This window comes from Manis javanica, chromosome 8, assembly GCF_040802235.1.
Source record: "Manis javanica isolate MJ-LG chromosome 8, MJ_LKY, whole genome shotgun sequence".
Classification (NCBI taxonomy): Eukaryota; Metazoa; Chordata; class Mammalia; order Pholidota; family Manidae; genus Manis; species Manis javanica.
The window spans coordinates 38731388-38744872 of record NC_133163.1 but is presented as its reverse complement, the minus strand read 5'-3'; the positions used below and the strand labels follow the sequence as shown (position 1 = coordinate 38744872).

At 44.0% G+C, this 13485-nt stretch overlaps 1 protein-coding gene across 3 annotated transcripts in view; it reads left to right on the top strand.

Annotated features, from left to right (window-relative positions):
• PRKCH (protein kinase C eta) overlaps positions 1-13485 on the top strand; it is a 204874-nt gene that overhangs the window by 176682 nt on the left and 14707 nt on the right. For 2 of the 3 annotated variants that reach the window (XM_037006698.2, XM_037006687.2), the window contains exons 11-12: positions 4989-5127; positions 5761-5949. In XM_037006698.2, coding sequence (XP_036862593.1) covers positions 4989-5127; positions 5761-5949 — 328 coding nt within the window. Of the gene's footprint in view, positions 1-4988; positions 5128-5760; positions 5950-8111; positions 8361-13485 lie in introns of those variants that run through there. The other variant, XM_073242289.1, reaches the window with a different exon arrangement.

The following is a 13485-nucleotide window of genomic DNA, read 5'->3' as shown; positions in this document are numbered from 1 at the left end:
ACACACACACACACACACACACACACACAGTGTCTCTCTCAAATGAACAGACAAAAAGCAATATGCAGATATTTTTAGATAAGATGATTTTGTGTCTTGTACTTCCTTCAAAATCTGAAAAAAAGGTGGATTAATAAGGGAGCAAATGTACACATGAAATAAGATTGGGCATGCCTTGATAGTTGCTTATGCTATGTGGTCACTAGAGGATTTTTTATATTATTCTCTAGATTCTTTTGTATATACTTGGAATTTTCCTTGATAACAAGTTTTAAAAATAAATTAAAAATAGTTACTGAGTAGCCCCTTAGAATCACTCTTGTTCAAGGAGTCTGTTCTCAACTCACTTTCCTTTATTTCTTTTGGAAGAGTCACTGATTCTTCCAGTGACCTAAGCAGTAAAACTCGTGTCATTCTGTTTTATGACTCTCGGAATAGCTCATGGTGGGAACAAAATAAATACATTTTCTGTATTTCCTTTGTCTTCAGCCACTTGGGAATAGTCTCTGAAACCACTGTGGGCATTTCAGGTAACCCTGATTACCCAGTAACAACAATGTACCTTTCAGACAACCAGGGAGGATAAAGTCAGTCTGTCTGCCATTCTGTGCTGGCATGACAAAAGCTATACACAACGAGCTAATGAATGATGAGCCCATAATTGTGTCTTTGGCATTTTGGGACCTGAGCCTCTGCCTTGTATGAACTTGTAATCTTCATTGTATAGCTTTGTTAAGTTTGGCTGTTGAGTTACGTGCTGGCATGGGAGGCTGAGAAACTCTAAAGCTCAAAACTGACCTCTGCATATTTCTAAGTCAGGAATCATAAGGTGGCTTTTTTTGCTTTTTTTTTTTAATGAAGATAACAATGTGCCCTTAGAGTGTAAGCACCATAAATGGCTCTGTAACCTTTGGATCTGTTTGAGTAACCTTCTCAATGTCCTACCCCTCCACCTGGAGGCGAGCCAAGGGACAGTATCCTGCTTGGCTCCTCCCTGTTTTATAACCACCTCCCCTAAAGCTGTTTCCCTTCTCCAGCTTCACTAAAGCAGAGAATTTGAACTTATATTTCAGTATTCTTCTTTTCTCTCTGCAATCTGTCTCCAAGGGAAAAGCACACAGCTTTTTATAAGTTTAAAGCAAGGGTCCCTGTGAGGTTTATGAGGCTTCCTTCTTTCCCTAAAAATAAGAGACTCCGAGTTGGCCAGGGCAGCTCCCTAATGTCTGTCCGAAATGCTCCTGTTCCTCTCTGGTCAGCACTTTCTGCCAGGACCACGCTGGAGCTAGGGAGGGGTGAGGCGCAGCCCCAGCTAGGGAAGGAGGTGGACAGGGGCACAGACAGAGCCTTCTGGAATACAGCGTGGGGTGCACCGTCACAGAGGTGTGAACTGGACACTCTAGGGGCAGAGCTGACTATCTGGGGACATCAAGACAGACCTCACAGTGGAGGTGTGAGTTATTTGGGCTGAAGGAAGAACTGATAGCTTGGGAATATATTACGCTCTTAATAGAACCCCCCTGGGATCCCAGCTGGATAGCTGTATCCTATTAGATAGTACCTGGTACTAAACCAGCAATGGATTTCCCTCAGGGCTTGTACAGTTCTGAGAAGACCTAAGACCAGACTGAAAAGCTGAGACTGAGGTGTATAACCTGCTTCTGTGCCCTCAGGGATCCCATGACTGGGATGAGTCACACCCCGGTGCTGCTCAGTTCTATCTCCTGAACAGTGAGGCTGTGTTCCAAGACTTCTCTGTGCAGAGGGCATTGTGAGGGGTGACTTACGAAATTGATTGCAAGCACTTTTCTCCTCCTGAATAATTCCTGCTAGCAGTGACAGCAACTAAGTAATAAGCAATCAAACCTCTTACCTGGGGTGTTAGTCATAAGCTCTCTTGAGCAATCACAGGTCAGCTCTTTAGACCACTGTGGGGTTCTGTTAGCACTTGTTTCTGTTACCCAAGCATAATCCTTTCCGAGCCCTTAGCAGGCATAATGGCTTTGAGAGAATTCAGAAACTCAGTAACCTTGTTTGGCGCTGTGAGATTCAGAGTGCTCTGGGCACAGGTCCGCACGGGCTGGCCCGCTGGACTAGAGCATAGCACTGATAGAGGCAGCTTGCAGCACAGATCCCCTGCGGCCTCATGCTCTCCTGGGGCTGCAGACTGTAATCCCTGACTCTGGAGGGCCTTCAGTCCCAGAGGTGCCAGACGACCTGATGCTCACAGGGCCTCAAATCTGAAGCCACTCCTGGAAGAACAGCTGAGAGAGACTGTGCTCCTGGCCATGGCCTTGCCCCCATGTACATGACCACAGCCACCCTCTTCCCACACCCTGTGCTCCTGTGATCCCATCTTCATGTGGGGTAAATCAGTCTTGCTCGTGGTGTGTGTGTGTGTGTAGTGGGGTCAGGGAGGTAGGCAAAAGTCTCCACAGCTCACAGCCCACTGAAAACAGTTGTTTCCATGGGAAGTAGGATTCTTCATGGAGAAGTGGGCAGAGGCTGTCTTGGGGACCAAGGGCAGGTTGGGTTTAGAGGTGGAGGAGGCTTGCTCTTCTGAGCCGGGCACAGGCATCAGGCACATGCTCCGCTTACACCCGGGAGGCCGCTGTGGGGGCATAGGAGCAGAGAGCAGGTCCAGTCTAGGTTCACATTGATCTGTGCCGAGAAACTGCTGCTTTCACCTCACTTATCAGGGATTCCTGGAAAACAGGACTTTGTACGCATTCCTGGGTGTTTTCCAGTGACTGCTCTAAGACCTGCGTGGTTGGACTGTATCACCTCCTAAGGTTCAGTATGGAAACTAGTCATGCCAGTTCTGTCACCACCTACCTCCTCTGAACCACAATATGATCCTGGGCTGGACAGAGACCAGCCTTTTCCCCTGGGCCAGGCAGGCCAATAGAACTTTATTCTGAGAGAAGGAATCATGAAACAACTCTGAGTGCCCTGACAGCACACTGTGGATGCTCAGAAGAGCAGTCAGCTCTAGCCACTGTGAAGCTGCCCCCGTGAGGAGCCACCATCCCTCCCAGCAGCATAGCCCAGGAGGCCACACCAGGGCAGCCTCACCTCCTGATGGCTGACTGCAAGTCCTCCAGGTCAGGAACGTCACCTAGCATCTGCAGCTGATTGCACAGCTGCCTCCTCACTGATAAGCCCATGTGGCTTACCTCTGAGCAGTTGTTCTTTAGAAAAGGAAAGCACGAAGGTACGACCCAGTAGGCAAGACTGCTGCTCCCATCCTCTCTGCACTGAGCCCAGCAGGCTAGCAACTGTGTTGGTGTGTAGGGCTCCTTCCCAGCCTGCCATGGTGACAGGCCGCCCTCTGTAACAGCACCTGGCTATGCATGGCCTTGAGAGGACCAGGTTCTGGCTGCCTCTGCCGGGGCAGGGAGGATTTAGGAGGGTACTGCTTTCCATTTGCAGACAGGTTTATCAGTATCTGACCACGTTCCTGCCTACGTTGAGGCCATTTGCCAAACAGTTCTGCTGCTGGAAATTCACTTCCTTTAGGTGGACTCTGCTTCTATGGTTAGGGGAAGCAGGGAAAGTGCCTTGTCCTGGGCTCACCATAATCTCCTAGGCTTCCTTGGGCTCCTAGGTACCTGGGGTACACACCAACGAGCCCTGTTCTCATTCCAGTTTTCCCTTTTCCTGGCTGTTTATGTCCCCACTAACCCACTACATCTAAGACAGAAAGCCAGGAGCCATCATCCCCAACTACCTCGAAATGCTCATCAAGCCTTGTTATTGTTTTCACTAAAGCGCTGCTGGCAGACCCCTTGCTTTCCATCCATTTGTCACTGTCCTAGTTCAGGTCTTAACACATCTTCCTTGGACGGTTTCATTGGCCTCTAGCTGATCTTTTCTGTTCAGAGGGGATCCTGTCACTCCCTTAAGTAGAGACCTTCAGTGGATCCCTTTTGCCTAATAGCCAAACATCAAAGTTCCTTAGCATGGCATTCAGGGCTCTTCATAGTTGAGCCTAACCTTCCTCTCCAGCCCTGGCATTTTTGATGGCTCTGCTGTTCCCATGCTGATCTCCCTCTAGCCTGAGACAGCACATGGGGCTACTGAGCCTGCCTCTACACCTGCCTCCCAGCACTAGCCCCATCCATCTGCCCACAGTGACTGTCTCATGCTCCTTCCCTGTCCAGAGACTGACTCATGCTTTAGACTTGACTCAATCTCCACTTTACTGTACCTCTCTCCTCCCACTGGAAGGAATTGTTCCCTCTTGTGCATCTTTCATACATGGTTCATACATCCATCATGCCTTTTGTATTAAATGACAGCTGGTTCTCTCCCTCTGCCCCTCGTGCTCCATCTCTCCCTCCCCTCTTATATATATGCAGACATACATGTGTATATGCACCCATATGTATGTATATCACACAAGTATTTATTGAGTGCACCATGCTAGGTACAATGAGAAACCAAAATCAATCTGAGCCCTCCTTTACAGAGCTTGTAGTCTAGCAAATATTGTAATGTCCCCATTACACTGTGAGTTTCTTAGGGATAAAGATCATCTGTACCCTTGCTGCCCACCACTGTCCCTGGCACACAGTGGCTACTTGCTCCATGAATGTTCACAAGGTGAACTCCAGTGGGCAGAGAAAGATGCCAATGTAGAGAACAGGTGACAGGGTAGATGGATGTCTTCTGGGTAGAAGGTAAGTGGGCAATCTGGAAAAGTCATGTTCTGCTATCAGTTCCTAAAGGGCAGCCTGTGTTTTAAATATGTAGTTAGCCCATTCATATGGAACCATCATCTAGGAACCAGGAGGCAAATTTTGGGGGTCAATCTAAATTTTTATGCAGATAACCCAAAGAAGTTTGTTCCTTTTGAAGTGTGTGCAGAAAGCTCTCCCAGCCGCACCTGACCCCTCCATGGGCCCATCCCCCATGCCATGAACCGGCTCGGTTGGGGAGACGGTTTGGGGCCCGGCCGCCCTACCACATGCTGCCCTTTGTTTCTTCAGAGATCTGAAACTGGACAATGTACTGTTGGATCATGAGGGTCACTGTAAACTGGCTGACTTTGGAATGTGCAAGGAGGGGATCTGTAACGGAGTCACCACAGCCACCTTCTGTGGCACGCCCGACTATATTGCCCCAGAGGTGAGTGCGATGGCTTGAGCAGCTTTGGAAATCTGAGTTCTATAGTAACCCTAATCAGAAACGCCACAGACTGGTTTTGTGTGCTTCAGCTTTGTAGGGCTGAAAGCTGACGCCTCCAGGCTCCTTTATGGCTTATTGGGTGAATGATGGCTGAAAATGTTCTCAGTTTCCCTAGATAAGAATTTGACTGAAAAAAATGTTTGTAAAGCTTACAGTTGCTTTAGGCTTTAGCCTGAATGGGGACAAAGTGTGCTACACTCACAGCTATTTAATTTTCCTGTTTGTCTCCACTCAGTCCTCTGATCCCAGCCCCATTTAGTAGAAATAAAGAAAAGCTCTTGAGTCTTTCCCACATGAGTAAGTGACCCAATCTTCCCTTCCTTTCTGATTTGGATCTGCACATGCCATTACCTTGGCTTGCGCAAGCCACAAATGTTTGGTTAACTTAGTAAGAAGGCCTCTGAACTACCACAGGAAAAACAGATCATTCTCAAGAAATGGAATGAAACATACATACCAGCAGCCCAGGAAACACCTTTTTTTTTTACGTTGGTATTTCCTAATCCAAATTTTTCATAGTCACATTTGTTAATCAGATGCACATGCACATCTCACCTTGTTCCCTTTATACAGATCCTCCAGGAAATGCTCTATGGCCCTGCCGTAGACTGGTGGGCAATGGGTGTGTTGCTATACGAGATGCTGTGTGGTCACGCGCCCTTCGAAGCAGAGAATGAAGATGACCTCTTTGAGGCCATACTGAATGATGAAGTGGTCTACCCCACCTGGCTCCATGAAGATGCCACAGGGATCCTGAAATCTGTAAGTTTGGCTTAGCCAGCTTTCCGCCTCCTGCAAAGCAGCTTACCATATATGCTTCTTGTGTTTTTTAATACCTTCCACCACTAAGCTACCAGCTCTAACTGAAATATGTGTTTTAATCTGTAGAACCAAAGAACCAGAGTTCTCTCAAGGTTTCCTCACTTATGCAATAGTTATTTCTGGCCCAACTGTAATAGCGGTTGATAGCGCTGTCTGTCAAACATCAAGTATTTCTAGCAGTGTGGCATTAGGTGAAGTGATGTGTCCCTTCAATCAGGACACCCAGGTATTGGGTCACATGAATGCCATTCTAGTTTGTGATGATATTGTGTTTCTGTCAGTAATGTCCAGGCAGCAGGACAAAGGGGCCTTTCCCTTATTGCTGGAAGAGAAGAAAGGTTTTCCAAACCTCTGCAGATCTCTTTTGCTCCCATTTTATCCTTATGCCAGCCAGGTGCCAGGCCCGGGATTCAGATGCAATGAGGTAGTGCAGCATGTTGAAAAGTCTTTTTGCACTTAAAGTGTTGTGCTGGAAGCCTTATTTTGAAGTGAGGAAGAAACAAGGATTTGATGCTTTTATGTTGAAAATAAGAAAGCACATGTAATTTGGGTCAGAAAGTCATTTCTTCAAGTAGCGAAAAATTGGAACAATCCTTCTGTTAGATAGTTTCTATGGGATAAGAATTACTTTTCTCAAGTTATATCTTTTTCAGTAAGTTGAGACAAAAAAACAAAATTTGGGAAATATCTGCTGTCTTGTTGAAAGCCTTGTCTGTCTTTAGAAATCCCTAGTCATAATCAGCAGCATTTCAAGAACATTTTGTAGGGAGGTCACTGTGTACTGGAACTGAAGGCATGATTGTCCCTGAGAATTCTCCACATCACTAAAAGAGCAAAAAACAGAGAAATCCTCCTCAGGCAAATATTGCCAAAGTGAATCATAATTTATAACATTATTCTCAAGTTTAGCCACCAGTACTCTCCTGATGTTGAGGAGGCATGAATCTCATGTATAAATAAAAGTGAAGTACTTTCGGATTCTACTGGATGTCTCCTATCTAGCATATTTCCATAAGAACGCTTTACTTGTACAGTTAGTAGAAAATTTAGACTAAGGAAACCAAGTTATAATTTTATGAATAACCAAGGAGAATGATCTATCTTGGTGGACTTGTGCCCCAAAGTTTCTTAACTTCTGGAAGGGAAGTGTCCTCACCGAGGTTGGCCCAGCCAACTACAATGGCCCATGCTGTGATAACGTTACCTGATCATGCTATGGAGTCAAGCATATTTTGCATTATCACTTTCCCAGTTCCATGGTCTAGAATCTTGTTCTTTGTGATTCCCAAGGCACACTAACCCCCTATGCTTGCAGCAACCACTGTCATTATACTAATAGTTTTTCATGGTGTACATATTTAGTCCAATTACCATAGCCGATTAACATTTTTAATACTTAAAAGAAGGACCCCAGAGTTTATAATTCAAATGAAAATGCTAGTTGCATCCGTAAGGAAATGTTCATTGTTGGCCTTGGGGTATGAAGGTCATTATGCTTGCTGCCAGGGAGGGTAGGAAATAAAGGTCAGTCTGCCCCTCAAGGAACTTTAATGGTCTCTATTTAGAGATTAGATTAACAAGCCAGTTCAGTGTTTCTCTGATAAGTATACCATACCTTTGAATCTCAATCCATTAGAAATCCTAAGAAGTTGGACATACTAACATCTGCTGCTCTTGTGGGTTTTGTTTTTTTTTTCAAATATTTAGAAGTCTTCAACCTCATCCTCATATTTCAGAATCTTCATTAGAGAGATTTTTCCACCTAAATCTGGAACCTAGATCTCAGCCCCCTTACCAATTCTTATAAAACCTGCAATTTGTACTAAGCAAGGTTAAGGTCTATATGGAACTATGAGGACAGTTTATTCTTAACCAGATAAATCCAATAACTTTAAACTGTATTCTTGGTATCTGTAATAATACGTTATCCAGTAAAATCTTCCCTCCATAGTCTTCATTCTGGGAGAAAACAGAGTCTCTGGTGCCTAAAGAGAATCTAATCTTTAGTGGAGACTGAGTTTTCTCTCCTTGCCGATTCTACTCCTGGGAAGTGGTGGGCCTCTTCCCTTCCCTTCCCTCCCCTTCATTTCCCTTTCTAACAGCGGCTGCTCAGCTGGACAGAGCCGATAATGGAGCTCCGGGCGGCGCCACCACTGGCCTTGCTCTCCTCCTGCTGGTGCCCCACCCCCACCCCCGTGTGCTCGATGGGCATCTCCCGTAGGAGGGGCCGTGGGCCTCTCTCACAGCAGACTTACCTCAGCTCCGTCACGTTCTGGCTGAGTGACCTCAGTGAGCTACCCACACCTCTCCAAAACTTGTCCGTGCTTGTAAATTGAGGTTAACAGAATCAATGTCATAGTTATTGTCTGGATTAAGTGAATAAATGCATGTAAACCACCCAAGAACACAATAAGCCTTCTGTGTCTTCCTCCTTCAAGGAGTATGCCTTCAAAGTGGTTTTCTGAAAACTCCTGAAAAGTTGTCACATAAAATTACTAGAAAACATTCACTGAGAAGATTTCAGGGGCAGTTTTGTGTATTTCAGCCTGCCTGCCTACAAATAAAAAGCTTTAATGCTATAGCTGAGGAGATTGAGCTCTTCTTTGCAAAGGCCCCGAGGCATTTGAATGGAAGTGTGAGCAAAGAAAAGAAACAGAATCTGTTTGAGAACACAGAGGAGAAACACGGAGGAGGAGCGGCATCAGGACACTGGGCACAGAATGGGGCTCAGGATGTGGCCAGTGCGTCATCAGTGAGAGCTGGGCACGGGAAACGATTTTTAGACTCGTTGCCCTTTTCTCTGAAAAATGACTACTTTTATTTTACTAGGAAGAGGGTTTAAGACATCAAGTCACACTCGACAAACCATTCAGACAACTTTCTGGCTTGAATTGCAGGTTGGTTTAATTAGATCAATGTAGTTCTTTTATTATTAGAAGAAATCTTGGACTGTCCATTCCATCCCCCTCATTTTATAGATGAAGAAACTGAGGCCCAGAGAAATTGTGACTCACCAAAGGCATTCAGCACATTACTTAAAATAAATTAGAACTCCTGTGCATGGCTCTTGGGAGTGTACCATGGTACAGCCACTGTGGAAAACAGTATGGCAGACAGTTCAACAAAAAAATTAAACATAGAGTTACCATACGATCTAGCAATTCCATTTCTGGATGTATATCCAAAAGAATTGAAAGCAAGGACTGGAACAGATATTTCTATGCTAATGTCCACAGCCACATTATTCACAGTATCTAAAACATAGATGCAATTCAAGGGTCCATCAACAAATGAAGATAAAATGTGGTATATACATATAATGGATTATTATGCAGCATTGAAAGGGAAGGATATTCTGATGCATGTTATGACATGAATGAACCTTGAAGATATTATGGTTAATGAAACAAGCCAAATACCAAAGGACAAATATATGATTCCACTTCTATGAGGTACCTGGAGTCATCAAATGCAGAGACAAAAAGCAAAATGGTACTTGCCAGAGGCTGGGGAGGGAGGTGGGGAGTCAGTGTTTGGGGTATAGAGCCTCAGTTTTGGAAGATGAAAAAGGTTCTTGGAGATGGATGGTGATGATTGTTGTACAACAGTGTGAATATATTCGATTTCCCTGAACTGTACACTTAAAAATGTAGGAAGTTTCTGTATATTATACCACAATTAAAAAAAAATCCCTGGGCAAGAATCCAAATTTTCCTGACTCCCAGTCCAGGATTCTGAGTTAAGACTACATCTGGACATTCCCTATTTTTCTTCCACTTCCCATGAATATGTGTCTTTTCCCCTTGGAACCCCACATTTTTAGCACTCAAATGACTCCCTGGTGTGATTCTTTCCTATCATACTAGAAACATTAGCCCCTGGAGGAAACTACTAACCAGGGAGCTATGTACTTACTGCACACACAGCACGGATCTGTCACCTGTTTAACTTTTAACTAATGAAGTAAGATATGTTTATAGTAATGTTAATAGTGCTGTTTAAAGACTGTGCATTTGAATAATGCCACAATGCCAGAAATAATTATCATTCTATCGAAGTAAGATGAGTCTGTGACCCTGGAAGGAGAAATTGATATATTAAGAAATTGAGTCCCTGTTCAACTCGGCACATCCTTGTCAGATGCCTTCCCTTTGCTTGGCCTGTGCTAAGTGCTGGGAATGCCAAAATGAAAAGACATGGCCACTTATGTTGCTCGCAGTCCAGTAGGAATGAGAACATGTAAATGAATACTTAGCTCGCTGCCAAGGAGGAATGATCAGAACTCTCCCTGGGACAAGGACAAGAAAGGTGACATAAGGACAAGACAGAGGAAGTGCCATTTAAGCAGGGTGTTGAGGAACAAAGAGGGTTCTGTAGGGTTGACAGGAGTGGGAAGGGTATTTTAGGCAGAGGAAATAACTTGAGCAAGGCTTCAGAGGTGGGAAGTAGCATGCGTGTTCAAAGAACTGTAATTACCGTTCTACACTATTGGAGTGTTAGGTGCAGGGTGGGGGGCAGTGAAAGATGAGTTTACAAGTAAGAGCTTGAGGGGTCAGGAAGAATTCAGAAAATGTTATATACCTTGAAGTGGCTCACATGAGTCCAGAACTTGGGGGAGAGGTTGGAGATGATCATGGTAGCATGGTCATGAGAATGTGTAAGTAGACACTGATGAGGGGAGAGGGTGAAGAGTAAAAGGAGGGTGCAGGATGGGCTGAGGCACACCAGTGGCTAAAGGACAGCAGTGGAAGAGGATTCAGTGAGGGTGGTAAGAAGGAATGGCTTCAACATGTCTACTAGTTTTACTTGTAGTGAAGTAGGCCAGTGGTTTTACAATATGGTTTTCCCAGTAATTGATGCCTGCAGTAACCTTTGAGTAGTGCTAAATAGGTAGGAACAAATGGTTCTAGGCCAGATGACCAAGAGCTTGGGGAATGTGTCTATGTTAGGAGCTAAGGAAGTGGAGACATTTTTAAGGACTCTGAACAAGTTTTCATTTTTGTTTTTTGTACAATTCCACATCAAGGTAAGGTACGCTGCTTTCTTTAAAAAATATAGATCAGGCATTTTTCCAGGATTTTATGACCACCTGTGATTCTGGCCACTTGGCAACTTCAAGAGTTGCTAATGTTGAATGTCGACTCCCTTGGGGGATTTCCTGCATAGTCCTCAACACTGTCGGAAAGCCATTCGTGCTAAATTTTGGATTGTAATCACTTGTTTTCACCCTTAACTTTATAGAGCTTCTTATGTTAGAAACATAAACACAGAATTGCAGAAATGGAAGATCTTTGAAAAACACTTTGGCTAAATCACTGGTTGATAGATGAAGCTGAGGCCCAAAGAGGTGATCTGACTTCACATGGGAGAATGCAAGGAGCCGACACTAGTCTGGAGCTACTAGACCTCCTTGTACTTCCTCCCCTGCTTTTCAGTCTTCACCTCTGTAAAGCAGTAATAATGAGGCTTACAGCACCCACTTCAAGGGAGGTAGTATACATGAAAGCATTTTCAAAGTGGCACATACAATGCAGGCATAAGTTATTAATATTGTTAAGTTATAAGCAGTAATTTCACAACATGCTGAGAGGTGTCATTATCTTCATCCTCTCCTTGAACAATTCACCAATATCATCAAGGTTATTAAGTGCTTAATTGTATGTGAGGCTGTTAGGTTTTTATTCCAGGGAAAATTGTATTGCTGCTTTTTCTAGCAGCTTCCTGTTTAACCAAAGACATTTACGTGGGGTATAAATAGCCAAATAGATGTCAGTCTTCCTGTTCATTAAACAGGCATATATCAGTGCATAGCAGCCACAGGTCTGTAATGCTCAGGTGCTGGGCAAGGGACTGGGGGTGCAGAGATGAGCAAGGCAGACCTCATCACAGGCCTCATGGAACTTAGAGTCTGGGAGTGGGGTAGGGAGGAAGACAGTTGTTAAAAAAAGTGTGCAAATAGTTATATACAGTAGTCCCTCCCTTATCTGCAGGGGATACGTTCCAAAGCCCCCAGTAGATGCCTAAAATCACAGATGGTACCAAGCCATATATGTATATATACACTATGTTTTTCCTATACGTACATATCTATTATAAAGTTTAATTTATAAATTAGACACAGTAAGAGATTAAAAACAGTAATAAAACAATTATATTGTAATAAAAGTTACGTGAATGTGCTCTCTCTCAGTTGCTCAAAATATCTTACTGTACTGCACTCACCCTTCTCTTGATGATGTGAGATGCTGAAATGCCTACATGATGAGGGGAAGCAAGGTGAATGGCACAGGCATTGTGACATATTAGGCTGATAATACATGAGGAGGACTGACCGCGGTTGACACGGGTAACTGAAATCACAGAAAGCAAAACCACGGGTAAGCGCAGACTAGTTCATTTACAGTTTGACTGGGAAAAATGTCTAAAGGTGTTTTGAGAATATGTAACGACAGACCTAACCTAATCTAGGCCATTAAAGGAGGCCACCCTATGACAGTGACATTTCAGGTGACAGCAAGCCTGAAGAGAAGCTAGTCAGGCTTCGAAGTATCCAAAGATTTTTGAGAAAGGAGAAGTTCATCTGAGTAACTAACTCCGTGGCAGTGTGGCTAGAGCATAACAAGCAAAGGTGTGAGGCAGTGGGCGTTGTAGGAGATGAGACTGAAGAAACAGCTAGGGCCCTGAAGCCAGTAAAGGAGGTTAATTTTTATCTGAAGTGCCGAGATAAGTAATTGAGAGAGTTCAAGCAAGCATGAGTGACAGGATCGTTTTTTCATGTTTAAAAGATCACACTGGGTATTTATAGAGATATTATGGTTCAAACAGACTGAAGTATTTGCAGATGAAACATCTGAGGTTATTTTTCAAAATAATCCAGGGTGGCAGAGATGAAACAAGATTGGGCATGTCTCAGTGTTAAGGCTGGGTGATGGGTACATACTTGTATATGTTTAAAAATTTCCATTATAGTAAATTTTTTTTTGTTGATTAGGAAGAGTTGAGATCATAAAAATGTCAATCTTCCCAAAGTTACTTTATTTTCTTATTTTTTATTTTTATTAAGGTATCATTAATATACACTCTTATGAAGGTTTCACAAGAAAAACAATGTATTTACTACATTCACCCATATTATCCACCCCCATACCCCATTGCAGTCTCTATCCATCAGTTTAGTAAGATGCCACAGTCACTAACTACTTGTCCTCTCTGTGCTACAGTCTTCCCTGTGACCCTCCCCATAACACCATGTGTACTAATCATAATACCCTTAAATCCCCTTCTCCCTCCCTCGTCCCCCACCCTCCCCCACCCCGCCCCTTTGGTAATTACTAGTCCCTTCTTGTAGTTTGCGAGTCTACTGCTGTTTTGTTCCTTCAGTTTTGCTTCATTGTTATACTCCACAAATGAGGGCAATCGTTTGGTACTTGTCTTTCTCCACCTTGCTTATTTCACTGAGCATAATATACTCAAGTT